This window comes from Crocuta crocuta, unplaced genomic scaffold (assembly GCF_008692635.1).
Source record: "Crocuta crocuta isolate KB4526 unplaced genomic scaffold, BGI_CrCroc_1.0 scaffold45, whole genome shotgun sequence".
Taxonomy (NCBI): Eukaryota; Metazoa; Chordata; class Mammalia; order Carnivora; family Hyaenidae; genus Crocuta; species Crocuta crocuta.
In genome coordinates, this window is record NW_027530544.1 from 1 (window position 1) to 17,583 (window position 17,583).

Consider the following 17,583-nt stretch of genomic DNA (forward strand, 5'->3'; position numbering starts at 1 on the left):
TTTTTCTTTTTTTTTTTTTTTTTTTTTTTTTTTTTTTTTTTGTCTGTTAGGAGATCTCAGCAGTTTGGCTGATAGTAACATGAAATACTCTCAGCCTTCGAGAACTCTGAGAATTGTTCAAATTTTTTTTCTAGTGGTTCATTCTCGAGCCTGGGGGAGTCTCTTCACATGGATGCTCCAGAGAACCATTCTATAGATCTCTGATGTACTCTCCCTGTGCAGATCTCTTCTCTCTAGTATTTTACCTCATAAATTCTGACTGCTCTTATAGCATCTGACTCTGATCTGTTTCTCCTCAATTCACTGCGACCACTGATCTCTCTGGGTGTGTTAGTTTCCTGTGCTAGTCTAGCCTGGGAAGTCGCTCCTCCATTCACTAAGTTACAACACTTAGTTTAAATTAAAATATCCAGATGTCTGTATTGAAATATTCTAAAATTTGGTAATAATTACACAATTCTAAATATATTTAACTAATAAGAACAAATATATTTTAAAAACCCACAAAACTGTACACCTTATTTAAATCAATGAATTTTATAAGTATATGAAATCTATCTCAATAAAACTATAAAAATAAAACAAAACAAAAAAGGAATACCTAGGTAAAGTTTACTTTGATTATTATCCTTCTCTCATCCTATGTTGCCTCGTTGGACATTATGTGCAACCTGTGTCTTATATTTTGTACAGTTTTTTCTTTAAGTTAGGAAATTAAATCCAGTATTCTTACTGACTTTTCAACAATCATTGCCTGATCTCCCCAACCCTAAGGTATAACTTTCTTGTATGCTCATTTTTAATTCAGAGAAAAATAATCATTCTGGTTGATTTAATACATTCTACTTTCCTATTTTTTTTTGTCAGTATTGAATTTGGAACTCTATCACACTTTACAAGCCTCGAGATATTAACTTGCTATATAGTATGTAATATGTACGATATTGTATTTATTTATAATATTAGGATCAATTCTACTTATGTATGCAAAATTTTCAAAGTACTTTAATAACAATTTTCTGATTTTGGTGCTCATAAAAGCCCTAAAAGTAGATAAATCTAGAATTATAATTCTCATAAAGTAAAGAAACTAAGTCCTCAAAAGGTTCATTTATTTTTTTCAAGGTCACATAACCTGTAAATGATAGAGGTGAAATCTGCTGACTTTTTAATTTTTTTATGTTTATTTTTGAAAGGGAGCCAGAGGGTGAGTGGGAGGGGGGCAGAGAGAGAGGGAGACACAGAATCCGAAGCAGGTTCTGAGCTCTCAGCTGTTAGCACAGAGCCTGACACAGGGCTCGAACTCACAAACCGTGAGACACTTCACCAACCGAGGCACCCAGGCACCTCTCTGCTGACTTTTATAACAATGTTTTTTTTTAGTTTCCAAAAGTATGTCTTATTGGAAGATGTAGAACTCTATGTGAAATAGCAAAACATCTCATAGGGTAGAACTTTTCATTTATTGTAAGGAAAGAAGGCTATGTGGTGGAGTGGCAAGAATCAGACTGAGAGTAACCCAATGATTTCTCAACCAGATTCAGTCTAAGTAAGAAAACAGCACAGAACTTAGATGAAATGAGCAAAACAACAGTCATGCAGCTAGTGTTTATTTAGTTTAGGGAACAAAAAGCACAAATTTACAATTGTTTAGCTAGAAGCCATGTTGTAAATTGAGAAAAAGAGAATTTGTGTAACCCTAATAGTAAGGCTGACCAAAATGCCTGCTTAGTTCTAAGAGCTGTTTTAATTTCTCAGGAGAAATAAGAAATTAATCAAATGGTATTTGTCTTTTAATAAATATGACAAAAAATAAGGACAAAATAAAAAAACAAGAGAGAAATCTTTAATTTTTTGTGAATGAAAATTATATCTCTATATCTACTATGGTGTCAAAACCTTAGATACAGATACTTAATTTTCATGTAAAATTTTTGTGTTAAATATTTACTGTTTAAGAAGAGAAATAATTTAGGGACACCTGTCTGCTAACGTGGCTCAGTCTGCTAAGCATCCAACTTTGGCTCAGGTCATGATCTCGTGGTCCGTGAGTTTTGAGCCCGGCATGTCTCTGGCTGACAGCTCAGAGGCTGGAGCCTGCTTTTGTTTCTCCCCTTCTTGCTCTGCCCCTCCCCTGCTCGTGCTCTTTCTCTCTCTCAAAAATAAACATTTTTTAAAACTTTTTAGAAAGAAGAGAAATAATTTGGAGCTTAATGATTATAATTTTATTTTTAAAAGGCGTCTAATTACATACCTAAGTATCTATAGCTATTAAAGTATGTCATTTCTTGATCTATTTCCCCATTGCATAGCAAAAAGATTTTAAGATTCTACTATAAAAACATAAGACCAAGTTAAAGAGCAATTGGGTAATCACTACTTTAATAAAATTGATGATAAAATATGACTGTATAATATGACTGTTATACAAGGTCACTCCATCCTGTGTAAAAGCATGGTATCCTTCCTGATACTACACCAATCACGACCTTACCTCCCCAGCCCTAAGGCATTACTTTCCAATTATGTTTAATTCAAAGGTAACAATAATAATGATTACTGTGATACATTCTAGCTGCATATTTTCTTTCTCTCAGAGTTGCATTTGGGAACTGCAATGGGTTGGCTGTGGTGGATTTTATACAGAAGACAGTACTGTTAAGCATGGGGACCATTGACCTATATAGATCAAGTGACCTATACCAACGTCAACCACGGTCTCCTCGAAAAAACAAGCAGTTCATTGCAGGTAGGAGATAAAACAAAATGGTTATGAACTTGATTAGTTCATCTATTTTCTTACCTTTAGATTTCTTATCTTTCTTCTGTGATGCTATTCAAATGCATGGCAATATAAAGTCAACATAACTTACAATACTATTGGACAGATATATAGTGAAAGTCTTTGAAAGGATAAAGGAAGTGTTTAACCTTCAATTTGCTGCCAAAGTTAGGGAACATCTCAAGTTTCTTAGGTTGAATTCCTAAGAAATAACAGAAAATAAGAAGTTATTAAAAATAAAAATGCTATGAAAATCAGGCTCTGTAGTTGAAAAAATTATTTTCAATAGTTGTGTTTTAACAGGATAATTTTCTTTTAATATCTCTTCTAATATTTAAAAATATAATTTTAAGTATTTCACTACTTTTAATTATTTAAATTCCATATTCTAGCTGTCACCTTTCTTTATTGAATGGTGATTTTCTTAGAGGTATTTTCACAAATGCAATAAACATTATTAACTAACATTTTAAAATGCTACTGAAAGATAACATTTTGCTTGAAAGGAATAGTAAATTTGTATAACTATAAAGGAAAAATATATAAGGTTAATTACTATATAATGCCAATTTTGGGATGCCAAATTATCCAAAGTTCACTAAAATTTCAGTATTTATCCAAATAGTTGGCTTTGTAAATGCTAACAAAATTTTACATATTTTCTGTCCACTGACATAGTTTAGTTGATAAAAAAAAAATCAGTTGAGCTCAAAGATTTGCTGATGGAAATGCATCGAAAGTATTATGTGTTTAGTTCTTTTAGATTTGGGAGTTTTTTAAATAATCAATTGATTATTTTAAAAATCAGTCGGTTATTACCTTATTTACTCATGTAAAGAATATTTTAAAATAAAAAGAGAACATTATGATAGGTGTTATTTACTAAATAGCAAATTTGCTGACTTTAACATCCAAATGTTATAATAAAAGAAGTTTCCTTTTAGACTAATGAAAAATTAACTTGACATACTGAAACTCTCCCCTTTGTTAACCTTTTTCTTTTTTAAAAAATAAGCATCTGCCCTTTCCACATCGCTAATATAGACCCTTTTCAGGAGCACAAAAGTTCTCCTTCAGAACATAGAAGTCTCTTTGTTTCCTGTTAGTGATCCCAGCTTTTAGCAGTATTTTAGGAATGCTGGAAATTTCAAATTCGATAGGTTCTGCCTCTACCTTTTATGGCTTTTGAAAAGAAGGCAGAATAAGAGATTGTGCATGCATGTGCCATAAGATTACCTTATGAATGAGAAAGAGAAGGTTGATTTTTGTAAGTTTATGGACTCTAGGGTAGGAAGATGTTATGGGATAAGAGACGATATTTGCATACTGAAAGCACAAATTCACTTAGAAAAACTGTGGATCCTATGACAGTATCCAAGTGACTTATTCAATTTACACAATGGTATGACAAGGTGTATATGTAACAAACATAATATAATGGTTACTCAATTTAAACTTATTGAGACTCAATCATGAATAGAGAATTTTGGTGATTTTAAAATTTGGAAAAACTGTGATAAAATCATAAACGTTGTTCCTATTCAGTGTGTAAGATGACTACAATGAATACTCACTTTATATTATAAAAATAAAATACCAAAGACTAAAACCCCTAAGCTCTCTTTTTAATACTGAAGATTGAAGACAACCATTTTGATTTTTATGAAGTAACATAAGTATTACTTACAAGTAAAATAAGTTTACTACATAAAAATCGTATGACAAGTATGACAAATCTATTCTTATATTTGATTAAATAAAATTACTACAGCACTCTCATCATTCATCTATCACCTCTTTCTAATTGATTTATTTTTTTTAATATTTCCTTTCTAATTTGATTACCTAAACTTGCTGCAATTTCTTCATCTTGGCTGTTCTAGATTCTGGTATGATATCACTTCCTTTCACTTTAGATTATTTTTCTCTCTTTCCTCTGCCTGCTGCTGATGCTGATGTTCTGGCATGTTCCAAAGACAACTTTTGCATGCGTGGCCTGTCTAACTTTTATCCTGATTTAACGAAACGGATCCGTACTTCCTATCAGAGTAAGTTCTATAAAGGTTAGGCAAATAGCTTTTCAAAGTTTTAATGCCTGATTTAAACCCTTACATCTGTGCTTAGTAATGTGTTTTTTAAAACACATTCAGCATGCATGCAAATTTTTGTTTTGTTATGGAAGTGCAACCTGATAATTTTGGTAATTATATAAATAGTTCAAATAGCTAATGTCATATATCCATTTGTTTACACCCTTTATTTCAGTGTTTATTGCAAACCATGCAGACCATATTCTGTTAGTTCAAGAGTCACTATCACTTGAGGAGGAAGAACCATGGTCCCCTTATAAATAGTAAACTTGATAATGCCAGTGTCAATAATAATAGTAAACCTGACAATGCCAGTATGAATAATTTCTTGTTTGGGAAACCTTGTGCCTTTAGTCATTTTTTAAAAGTATTATAACAAGGGCCACAGTATTTTTCTTTTTTAAGTAATTTGATTTCTTAGAGTTAGCTAACTTTCCTAGTTTCTGATGCTTTTTATTAAAATAGAAAACACAAACACACTGTGAAGTTGGGAAATTAAAGTCACAAACTAAAAAGCCAATAATATTAACATTCACCATGGTAGAAAATACAAATTTGAAGAAAGTTGAGTAAGCAGTTCTAAAACCTAGTGCAGAAAGGATGGAAAATGAGGGTATGATTGGAGATGCAGATAATACTAGTGATATTATGGGTGAACAATTCCTTGACAAGATGATGTTTACAATATATTGATCAATATTATGCTAAAAAAAGGGAGTTGCTTAACAATATATATGATGGCTTCATGTTTGTATAAAATATGCATATACGTGTATACATACACATATTATTTGTATTTTGAATTTCTTCAGACCTCGCCTCACCAGTTGTAGATGATTAATGGGATCACATCATTAATAATAACCTAAAACATTGTTTTCCTCTAGCTAAAGGATGTCAATTCCTATGAAATTCTTAAAATTTTTCTGGGAAATGCCCATAGGGTGACTTATTTTTCATCATAAGTATTCTCTAGTTTTCTATTCTAGTAGAACACCCCCTTTTTGGATGCTTTCTACTGGCTTTGCTCCTGGTGACTTGTGATAAAACATTGATATCTATGTTGGATTCTGCTGCTCCTAAAACAAAAACCAATTAGGTATTATGATAATATTTCTTGACACCTGAAAATTACATAAAATTTCAGTTCCCATAAATAAAGCTTTATTGGAATGCAGCCAAACTCATAATTTACGTATTATCTATGGCTGCATCCACACCAAAATAGCAGAGTTGAGCAGTTGCAGCAGAAACCATATGGTCCATGATTCTCAAAATATCTACTATCTTGCTCTTTATATAAAAAATTAGCTGACTGCTACCGTATTCTTTCGGTAGCATTCTTTCACACCCATTCCCTGCCACATAAAATGTTTCAGCCAAAACTTTTCCTGTAAATAGTCTCCATGTGGTTTAACACACGTACTAGAGCTTCTGAATCCCAGTTTAGCCTTCTCAGGGTTGGATTCCCTCAAGATTGTGTGTGTGTGTGTGTGTGTGTGTGTGTGTGTGTGTGTGTGTGTGTAAGAGGGAGACAGAGACAAGACAGAGAGATAGAATGTATCCATCTATATAGATAGAAAAGGTTTCTAAACATGAGATTGTGGCTTTTACACATCTCTTCTTTTAATGTATTTTCTGATATTTCTATAATAAAAATGCAATGCTTTTATAGTAAAAAGAGAAATTGTATGCTGAGGGTAAGAACCAGGAGCAAATTCTCAATCATGATTGTACAGTATCAACCACAATATAAAGGTTAATGAAGTTCTGAGACATGCTCACTTATTCTGACCCTTCAATAATCTTATATAGCCTTCAGATTTAAAAAGCAAAGATTTTAAATCTTCATTCAGGGTACTCTAAAATATAATTCCTATCTACATTTTCAAATGAAATTTCTACTACTCTTCTATAAAAACACTCCCCTTAAGCCAAGTGTATCTATCTTGCTACCCTCATAATTTGTTTATATCATCCATCTCTGGAAATGCCCTGCTCAAATTTTACTTCTTATTATAAACCTTTCCTGCTGCCATCAGAGCCCTGTTATGCCAATTCATTTAAATGCCTACAGTGTCTATAATGTACAAGCTTGGACATGGTAGTATGTGAACCAGTTGGTACTTAGTGCAGGTTCATTTGTATTTTATTTATTTTTGTGCATATGCTCTACCTTTCCAAATGCATGGGACGAACATGAAGAGTATAACTAAAATTATTTATACCCTCTATACCTAGCACAAATATGTGCTTCGTAATTAAATTGATGATGGTAGTGAGACAGAGCATGACAGCAGGCTCTTTTTGCTCAAATGAACAGCCAAGGGATTTTTCAAATTTGACAAGTGAGAGCAGAAATAGCCTCTGTAGTTATTGGGTTCACGGAAATTTTGCAAAACAATTCATAGTTTCCTCTGAACAAAGATCTGAAGTGTCAAGACAGAATTTTAAGATCAAGTACTTAGTAGGTCATTAAGAGATCCTCATGTCTCCACCAGTGAGCTCCCTAGGAATTCAGACAAGCCATTGAATTTGAAATCAAATTTCTTTAACGTCTTCTTGTGATAATCAACATCATACATTTTGATACGGGACTGATTAATGACTTGAAGGTATATCTTGGAATATGCTTTTTAAAATAAATTTTATGAAAATTTGCTTTTAATTTATTGGATGATATAACCTGGTTATGATTCTGTAGCTCCATTTTATTATAATAGAGACTAATTGGCTTTTTCATGAATTATTTCCCAGCTTTCAGGAAAGCATATCTGCATTGTCCCTATTTGGGGATACTCAACTTCCATTGAGTGTCTATTCTATTCTGGGATTGTGCTCAGCAATTTGACTCAGTGTTGTATTATATTTAATGGTCATTGTAACACTTTATGCCAGATATTTATCTGTAGATTCTTCCACAGATGAAAAAAAATGAAGACTAAAGATATTAAAATAGTTTCTCAAAGTTATGATGAGTGGGAATTACGCCTATCTGATGCAAAACAAACTTCATATGCTTTCCATTGTATTAATCAGTGTCTCCTGAGTGTCTCAAAGTTTCAGGGTCATTGGAAATCAATTCCATTATACCATATTCAGAAACCACTCCCCACCCGTTTTTACCCACAGTCAATGAAATAATATATTCAAAAACAAAACAATTTAAAATCATTTTTCGGGGTGCCTGAGTGGCTCAGTTGGTTAAGCGTCCGACTTCGGCTCAGGTCATGATCTCGCGATTCATGGGTTCAAGCCCCACGTTGGGCTCTGTGCTGACAGCTGGCTCAGAGCCTGGAGACGGTTTCAGATTCTGTGTTTCCCTCTCTCTCTGACCCTCCCCTTCTCACACTGCCTCTCTCTCTCTCTCTCTCAGAAATAAGTTAAAAAACATTAAAACATTTTTTTAAAAAATAAATCATTTTTCACAATTGAGATTGGACAAGGTGCTTTCTGAATTTCAGTTTTTATCTTTTATATTTTATTATATCATTATTATATATTATATTTTATTATATCTCAAAGTGACACACATTCTATTTTGAACTTTATACTTTTTATTTCTGGAGAAACACTTCAGTTCCAATCTTTCCCTGGGCTCTTTCACTGATCATTTTGTAAGATAGTTTAGGTTTCAAGGAACTGCCTACCCTAAATCTTTATTCCATCTGCCAATCTTTCACATCATAGAGTAACAAAACTATGGCTCAAAGGAAACCTTTGTTTTTGACAGATTATGATTCATGGAACCAGTGAAATGATTTACAAAGAGCAGCAGGCATAGGGGTCAGAGTTTTATATCAAGTTCTACTTAAGAACTACTCATTACATCCATAATCTGTGGCTAGTCATTTAAGTTCTCCGAGTTTCTTTTTTCCCATATATAAAGTAAAAATTATAATCCCTTAACTCCCTTAAAGACTTATGGAACTCTTCTTGGTTAATGTTTGTAAAAGCACTTCAATAAATAGTAGACATTATTATTTTAATTAAATACAAAACCAAGCCACAGAGGTTAAATATCTTTTCCATAATAACATCTGGTCTATGGAATGACATCCAGTCAGCTGCCTCATCATCTAGTGTTCTTTCTACTTGTGAAAAGACAGAAATTTTGCTAGTTAGGAAATAATAGTATGCTGTTTGAACCAAAAGAGTTAAGGAATAGGCTTAAGGTAGAACACTGTCAGACTAACTTGCTTGCGCATCAACTTTTTGTTATGCAGTGGAAGATCCTTTAAAAAGTCTCAGGTCTATCTATAGACGTTTTACCACTCTCACTGCATGGTTTTTCAGATTGTGGGGAATGGTAACAAATCCTGTGAACACAAATAGAAGCATAGAAAAAAATTGAAAGAAGAATAAAAGAGAACTAACAAAGAGAGGAACATAAACGTAAAACAAAAATGAACTGGAGAACATAAAAAATGGAAGAGTAAAACAATAAAAAAGGAAAGAATGCCTGAAGAAACAAAAATGAGCAAAAATTATGGTAAATAATAAATTGGAAGAGCTCATTTATTCAAAAAAATATTAAGCATCTTCTGTGTTGAACATTTTTCTAGGCATTAGATATACAATGATGAGTGAAATAATTAATGGTCTCTTTCCTCAGTTTAGAATAGAAAACATGTAAAGAATCTATAGGTATACTGTTATAATTGAAAAAAGCAGAGCCATTAGTGAAAAAAGTGAGATAAGGGGGAAAAGGACCTATTTTTGAGAGTGTTATGAGAGAAGGGCCTATCTGAGGAGGAAATATTTAAGTGAAATTGTGTGAGATAAGAAGGAAGCAGACAATACCTTGGACTTACACTTCAGACCAAGATAGAGAAACAGACCAAATAACCTCTTGCCTAAAATAAACAAACAAACAAAATAGACATAATAAATGAAACTATGGCTTTTTTTAAGCTGCAGGAAATCAGGCAAAGAAATATAGTAATCTTTGAAAATGGGAAACAAAAGATGTGAACCCCATAACCACATATGTTTCCTGACCTGAGAGTTTATAGACTGTAGCAAAAGAGGAGGGGAAACCCAAGAGGAAACCAGTTGACCCCCTAAGTTGATGAGATGGATATGAGAAACCAGGAAAACCAGAGCAACTACAGTTCACAAAGAAGATCCCAAAGATCTATAGTTTCCTCCTCACCAAAGTACTGATCAACATATATTATGATGAAACTAACCAGGAATACATAAAGAACCATCTGAAGGGATTAAAGGAAACCGTGTCTATTCCCAGCAGCCAGACTAGAAAAAACTTCAAATTTACATCCACTTCTAGTTAACGTTGTACTAGAGATTCTAGTGAATGTAGTCAGGCAAGAAAAAAAGTTATCTAAATTGAAAAAGAAGTTAAGTCATCTTTTTTCTTAGATGACATTATTATCCTTTAAAAGAAAAAAATCTAAAGAAGTCTACAGAGAGCTACTAGAACTAATAAGCGAGTTTGACAAAGTGCAGGCCATAAGGTCAATGTATGAAATCATTTTTATTATCATTTTTATTTCTATCTACTCATAACAAACAACCTGAAATTGAAATTTGAAAATACCATTTATAATGGCATCAAAAATATGAAACAGCCATAAGTAAGACAACAAATGTGAAAGACCCACTGATCAAAAATCCAAAAACATTGCTGAGAGAAGTTAAAGAATACCCTACCAAAATGAAGAATTACACCATGTTCGCGTTTCACAAGACTCAATATTAAGATCTCATATCTCCACAAATTAATTTGTAATTCAATACAATTCCAATAAAAATCTAGCAGACTTTTAATAGAAATTGACAAACTGATTCTAGAGTCCCTACAGAAATGCAAAAGATTTAGAGCCAAAACAGCTTTTTACAAAAGAAGAATGTTGGAAGACCAACACTACCTGATTTAGACTTTTTAAAAAATTAGTGTTATTGAACCATTTAATGTTGGTCCAAACACAAATAGATCAATGGAACTTAACAGAGACTTCAGAAATACACCCACAAATATATTTGGAAACTAATTTTTAACAAAGGTGCAAAGGCAATTAAGTAGAAAAAGGTTTATTTTTCCTACAAATGATACTTTAACAAGTGAATATCCTTGTGTAAAAAAAATTAACTTTGATCCATACTTTGTGACAAATTTTTTAAAAATTAACATATAAATAGATTATTAGCCTTAATATAAAACCTAAAATTATAAATATGTGAAAAGAAGAGATTTTCATGATACTGGTTTAGGCAAAAGCTTTTTTAAATAACATGCTTCAGGGACACCTGGGTGGCTCAGTTGGTTGGGTGGCCAACTTCAGCTCAGGTCATGATCTCATGGTTCGTGAGTTCAAGCCCCGCATCGGGCTCTGTGCTGACTGCTAGCTCAGAGCCTGGAGCCTGTTTCAGATTCTGTGTCTCCCTCTCTCTCTGACCCTTCTTTCTCACTCTGTCTCTCTCTCTCAGAAATAAATAAAACAAAAAAAATTTATAAATAACATGCTTCATATTAGAACATATGACTATATTGGATTTCTTCAAAAATAAAAATTTCTGCTCTTCAAAAGATAATGTTATGAGAATGAAAAGTTAAGCCACAGACTAGGAGAAAATATTTACAAAGCATGTATCTTGTAAGGGATTTGTATGTAGAATAGATTTTTAAAGTTCTAAAAACTCTGTAATAGAGCATAGAACCCAATAAAAATATGGACCAAAAATTTGAATAAGTAGTTCACAAAAGAAGATATACTGATAACAAATAAACATATGAACAGGGAAGGAAACAATAAACAAAACTGAAAGGCAATCTTCAGAATGGGAGAACATATTTGCAAATGACATGTCTGATAAAGGGTTAGTATCCAAAATCTATAAAGAACTTATCAAACTCAGCACCCAAAAAATAAATAATCTGGTTAAAAAATGGTCACAAGACCATTTTTCCTAAAACAAATATTTTTTGTAAAAAAACATACAGATGAGTAACAAACACATGAAAAGATGCTCAACATCACTTATCATCAGGGAAATACAAATCAAAACTACAATGAGAGATCACCTCACACCAGTCAGAATGGCTAAAATTAACAACAGAGGAAGCAACAGATGTTGGTGAGGAGGCAGAGAAGGGGAACCCTCTTGCACGGTTGGTGGGAATGCAAACTGGCGTAGCCACTCTGGAAGACAGATTGGAGATTCCTCAAAGAGTTAAAAATAGAGCTACCCTACAGCCTAGCAATTGCATTAGTAGGTATTTCCCCAAAGGATACAAAAATACTGTTTCAAAGGAATACATGCACCCCAATGTTTATACCAGCATTACAGCAATGGCCAAATGATGGAAACAGCCCAAATGTTGATCAACTAATGAAGGGATAAAGAAGATATAATGTATATAAATATGTATACCTGCACACGTCCATACATATATATGCATACATACACATGCACACATACACACACACAATGGAATATTACTCAGCCATCAAAAAGAATGAAATCTTGTCATTTGCAAAAATGTGGATGGAGCTAGAGAGTATTACACTAAGCAAAATAAGTTAGTCAGAAAAAGACAAATATCATATGATTTCACTCATGTGGAATTTAAGAAAACAAACAGATGGACGTAGGGGGGAAAAGAAAAAAGAGGGGCAAACCAGAAAATAGACTGTTAGCTATAGGGAACAAACTGAGAGTTACTGCAGGGAAGGTGGGCAGGGGGATGGGTTAAATGGGTGATGAATATTCAGGAGGGCTCTTGTGATGAGCATTGGGTGTTATATGTAAGTGATGAAGCACTAAATTCTACTTCTGAAACTAATACTGTATGTTGAATAACAGGAATTTAAATAAAAATACAAGAAAAAAAGAAAATTTTAGGAAATCTAATCCAGCTGTATATCAAAAATAAAGGATATTCCAAAAATGTAATGATGGTCCTTTATTATAATTCAATCAATCAATCAAAGAATTAAACAACAAGGAAAAGAATATGAAAAGATACTCAACGTTCATCATTAGGAAAATCAAATTAAAACTATAATGAAAGAGTTGCCTCCGTGACTCAGTTGATTATGTATCCAACTCTTAGTTTTGTCTCAGGTCATGACCTCATGGTTTGTGAATTTGAGCCCTGCCTGTATCCGGCTCTGGCTCTGCACTAGCAGCATGGATTTTCTCTCCGCCTCTCTGTTTAATGCTCCCCAGCTTGCAATGTCTCTGTATCTCTCAAAGTGAATAAATAATCTTAAAAAAATGCAGTGAGGTATCATTATACGTCAGTTAGAGTGACTACAATAAAAAGATTGATCACACCAAGTATGGGCAAGAACATGGAAGAAACAGAACAGAACTCTCCCACCCTACTAGTAGGAATGTACAATGGTATGATAAGTTGGCTGGTTCTTAAAGATTTAAATATACATTTCTGATATGAGCTAGTCATTTTATATCCAGTTATTTAAAATAGACAAATGAAAGCAGAAAGCTTATATATCAATACAAACACATGCATAGCAATCAAACACTGAAATATTTGTAGTGGTCAAAAGCTGAAACTAAAATCTCTAGTAAACAAATTCTACTGTATCTGTTCAGTGGTTTACTAAGCAATAAAAAGGTAAGCATTTTTTTCCTTTTTTAATGTTTCAAGTTTTTATTTAAATTTTAGTTAACATTTGGTATAATATTAGTTTCAGGAGTAGAATTTAGTGATTCATCATTTACATACTACACTTAGTGCTCATCACAAGTGCCCTCTTTAATACTCATCATCCATTTAACCCATTCCCCCTCCTACCTCCCCCTCCAGCAACTCTCAGTTTGTTCTTTGTAGTTAAGAGTCTATTACGGTATGCCTCTNTATATATACATATATATATATACATATATATATATTTATTTATTTATTTTTGAGACAGAGAGCGAGCATGAGTGGAGGAGGGGCAGAGAGAGTGGGAGACACAGAATCTGAAACAGGCTCCAGGCTCTGAGCTGCCAGCACAAAACCTAATGTGAGGCTCGAACCCATGAACCACCAGATCATGACCTGAGCCAAAGTCAGACACTTAACCTACTGAGCCACCCAGGCGCCCCTGTATGCCTCTCTTTATTCCGCCCTAGGTATGCACTATTGATAAATGCTGCAACATCAATGAATTCAAAATAATTGCACTGAATAAAAGAAACCAGGCCAAAGAAAAAGAGTTTATATTGTATGATTCCATTCATATAAAATTCTGGGAAATGAAAACTAATGCATAGTGACAAAAAGCAGATTAGTGGTTGCCTAGTGGGTATGAAGGGGCACTTACAGGAAGGGCTGGAAGGAGGGTTACAAAAAGACACAAACTCTTGGTCATGAGGGATATATCTATTATATTGACTGTGGACATGGTTTCACAAGTGTATATATATATATGTCAAAATTTATCAGATCATATACTTTATAAATATATAAATTAAACCTTCATATAGCTTTTTTTTCAAGAAAGAACTAGTCATGTGAGGCAAGAAATGGTGTATTCCAGGCAGTGAACAGCCTATAAGAAGGTTCTAAAGGTAAAGGTCTTAACTATCTTCTAGAAATAAAAAAAAGGCCAAGGAAGCTGGGAGTGTAAAAGAAAGGAACTGAAAGGGAAAATGAGTTAAGATTTTGATGTCTAGATGAGCAGGAAAAAGATTATACATGTTCCTGAGGCAATTATAAAAAATCCCATTTTATTTCAAGGAGGAGAATGATATGCTTTTATGTCTTAAAATACCATCCACACTGCTACATGAAGAAAATATTGTGGGGCCAAAAAAGAAAAAAGAAAAGACGAAGGCCGGTATACCAGTTAGGAGGGGGCCAGTGTGCAATCCAGGCAAGAAATAAAGGTGGCTTGGACTAGAGTTTTAACAATGTTATTGTGGGGGAAAAAAAAGGATAGGTCCAAATATTAGTATTTTAGAGCTAATTATTAATTCAGTGTGGAAGATCAGAGAGTGGAGTCAAAGATTCTTCCCAGATTTAGGCTTGAGTCACTGATTGTGTCATGATACAAAGATGAAGCTAATGTTGGGATAAGGCATGGTAATAAGGAAGAAAACTTCAGTTTTAGACATGTTAAAATTTGATGTCTGTCATTTATCCAAGTGAAGATGTCAAGTGGACAACTGAAAACTATGAATATCAGTGCTGTTAGTTGAGTCTTTAGCATATAGATAATATGTAATGACATGGGAATAAATGAAATTACCTAGGAAGGGGAGAAAAGGGAAACAGAGGGAGGGAAGAGGAAGATTGTGGATAGACACATCAGGAATTTCAACATTTACGTTTCAAAGGAAGAGGAGCAGCTGGCACAGAGGACCTGCCAGGGAGAAGAGAGAAAATGAGGAGACTGTTGCAGAAGCCAGAATAAAGGCGAATGTTTTAAGAAGTGATCAGCCATGTCAATTGCTAAAGATAGGATAAGTAAAACAAGCTCAGAGAAGTGACTAGTGGGTCTTGCTCTGTGAAGGTTATTAGTGGTTCTTTAAAGAGTAGGTAGGGAAAGGTGTTGAGATAGAAACCAAAAATTATATTAAGGAGAAAAGTGGCAAGTGAGGAAACAGAATAAATATATAATTCTTTCAAAATGTTTGGTTATGGAGGAGTGCAGAAAAAATAAGTCAGTAACTGGACTGGAATAAAGTCTCAAGAGGAGGAACCTTTTGTTTTTCATTTTAGATAAAAAATGTATTTTAAAGTTAATGCAAATATAGAGTGATCCATAGAGAAAGAGACAGGTGATGAGGGACAGAGGGGATAACTAAAGGAGCAAAATCCTTAAGAAGATGCGAAGGGATGGGAATCAGAACATATGTAAAAGATTAGCTAATAGAAGGCTCTCTCTACTGTAATAGGTACATAAAAGAAAAAGCTACAGAATGAGAGGAATAAATTGAAAAATAGTATGATTTGGTTAGAAAATTGGTTTTTTATATCTCTGATTTTTCAGGTCTATATTTTATTTACTTTTTGAAATCAGTCTTACAGTGTAAATTTTTTTTACCTTAAAACTTTGTGCTGGAAAACGACTGCATTGAAGTGTAATTAGTGAGTAAAATATAAAGTTTCATCTTTGAATTTAAACAAAATGCACAATGAAATAAAAAGTAGGAAAGCTATTAGTAATATGTGTGGGTTTTCTAGAGTTTAGTGAGTAATCTCAGTGTGAGTCAAACAAATAAAACAAGCTAATATAACTTATGGGGGTGGTCTCAGCCAGAAATGATTTTGTCCCTGGTGGGACATTAGGCAATGTCTGAAGATATTTTTGGCCCTCATTAATAGGAGAGGGGTGCTCTACTGGCATCTAGTAAATAGAATGCTGGTAAACATCCTATAATATACTATCTCACAGCAAAACCTTTTTCTCACCAAATGTCAATCAAACTGGAAAAAATTCAGACCAGAGCATTTTATAGGATAAGTGATAATTTGGTAAGAAAATCCCCCAAAGTATGGACTATTTATATGTATGGGGACACTTGTGTCCTGGGTATTAGTCTCTTAAAGAATAGTGATATTTTATTTAACGTTCACAAGTTGTTATTTCAAATACTATCTTTATTATACACTACGATACATTATAGGTATATACTTGACCCTTAAACACTGTGGGGTTAGAGGCACCAACCCTCCTGTGCAGTCAAAAATCTATGTTTAACTTTTGACTCCCCCAAAACTTAACTACCAATAGCCTATTACTGACCAAAAGGCCTTATGGATAACAGTCAGTTATCACATATTTTGTATGTTACTTGTAATATATACTGTATTCTTACAGAAAAAATACATTATACTACATTATATTATTGCATTATACTGTTATTTATTGAAAAAATTGTATATTAGTGGACCCATGTAGCTCATACTTTTGTTGTGCAAGGGTCAACTGTACACTCTTCAAAATTTTAAATAAAAGTTGATATAATTCATTGTACCCAAAGGGGATTGTCTTCTGATATTCAGTTATTTACCATAAGATTTCTGTACCTGTTGTCAACCAGGACTTATTAATTATATATTTTCTTTATTATTACTACTATGTATTTTCTAATGAATCACTGTACAAATCTTCCAAATTTAGTCAATTTGCTTTACTTTATTTATATATCAGACATAATTTTCTCCACCTAATCTCTGGGAGATCTTTTTGGGAAATCTCACTATGATCTTTGGGAAAAGCACAATTATTTGGCAGGTTCTTTATTGTATTTGACAGTACTTTATTGGATACTTACTAGTATCGGGAATTGATTTGTCAATTCAACGAGTTACTATTCTCTTGGTTTTCCATGTCTTCAGTCCAGCTTTCACAGTATTTCCAAGATATAAAATAAAACTAAGGGAAGGGCTTTCCATTCCCAGACAGGATGTTGAGACATGAAAGTTCATTCTCATAATAACAACAATGATGGCAACAGTAATAAAACCCTGTGATAAATACAATGATGAAGTTAAAATCATACTTTTCTATGGGGTTATTAAAAGTGGTAGATTCCAAGAAGGCTTGATTAAGTGAATTCCAGAGTGAAAAGAGACATTCATAGATGAGCAGAAAGCTGCAGCTGCTCCCATATCTGGTGCAAGTGACTGATCTGGGCACAGGTCCAGAAAAGAGAGTGCCTTCTATAGATGGATGGACTACGAAGAGTAGGAAAAACTAGGATTCTACATCTAGCAAAAATCTTTTA

General features: G+C 33.4%; 1 protein-coding gene across 1 annotated transcript in view; it reads left to right on the forward strand.

Moving 5' to 3' along the window:
* Window positions 1–2,597: 2,597 nt before the first annotated feature.
* LOC144234385 (syntaxin-binding protein 5-like) overlaps window positions 2,598–17,583 on the forward strand; it is a gene marked incomplete at its 5' end in the record, with an annotated part of 90,493 nt that continues 75,507 nt past the window's right edge. Inside the window, 2 exons of the mRNA XM_077767718.1 lie at window positions 2,598–2,749; window positions 4,759–4,830. Of these exons, the coding sequence (XP_077623844.1) occupies window positions 2,598–2,749; window positions 4,759–4,830 (224 nt within the window). The remainder of the gene's footprint in view (window positions 2,750–4,758; window positions 4,831–17,583) is intronic.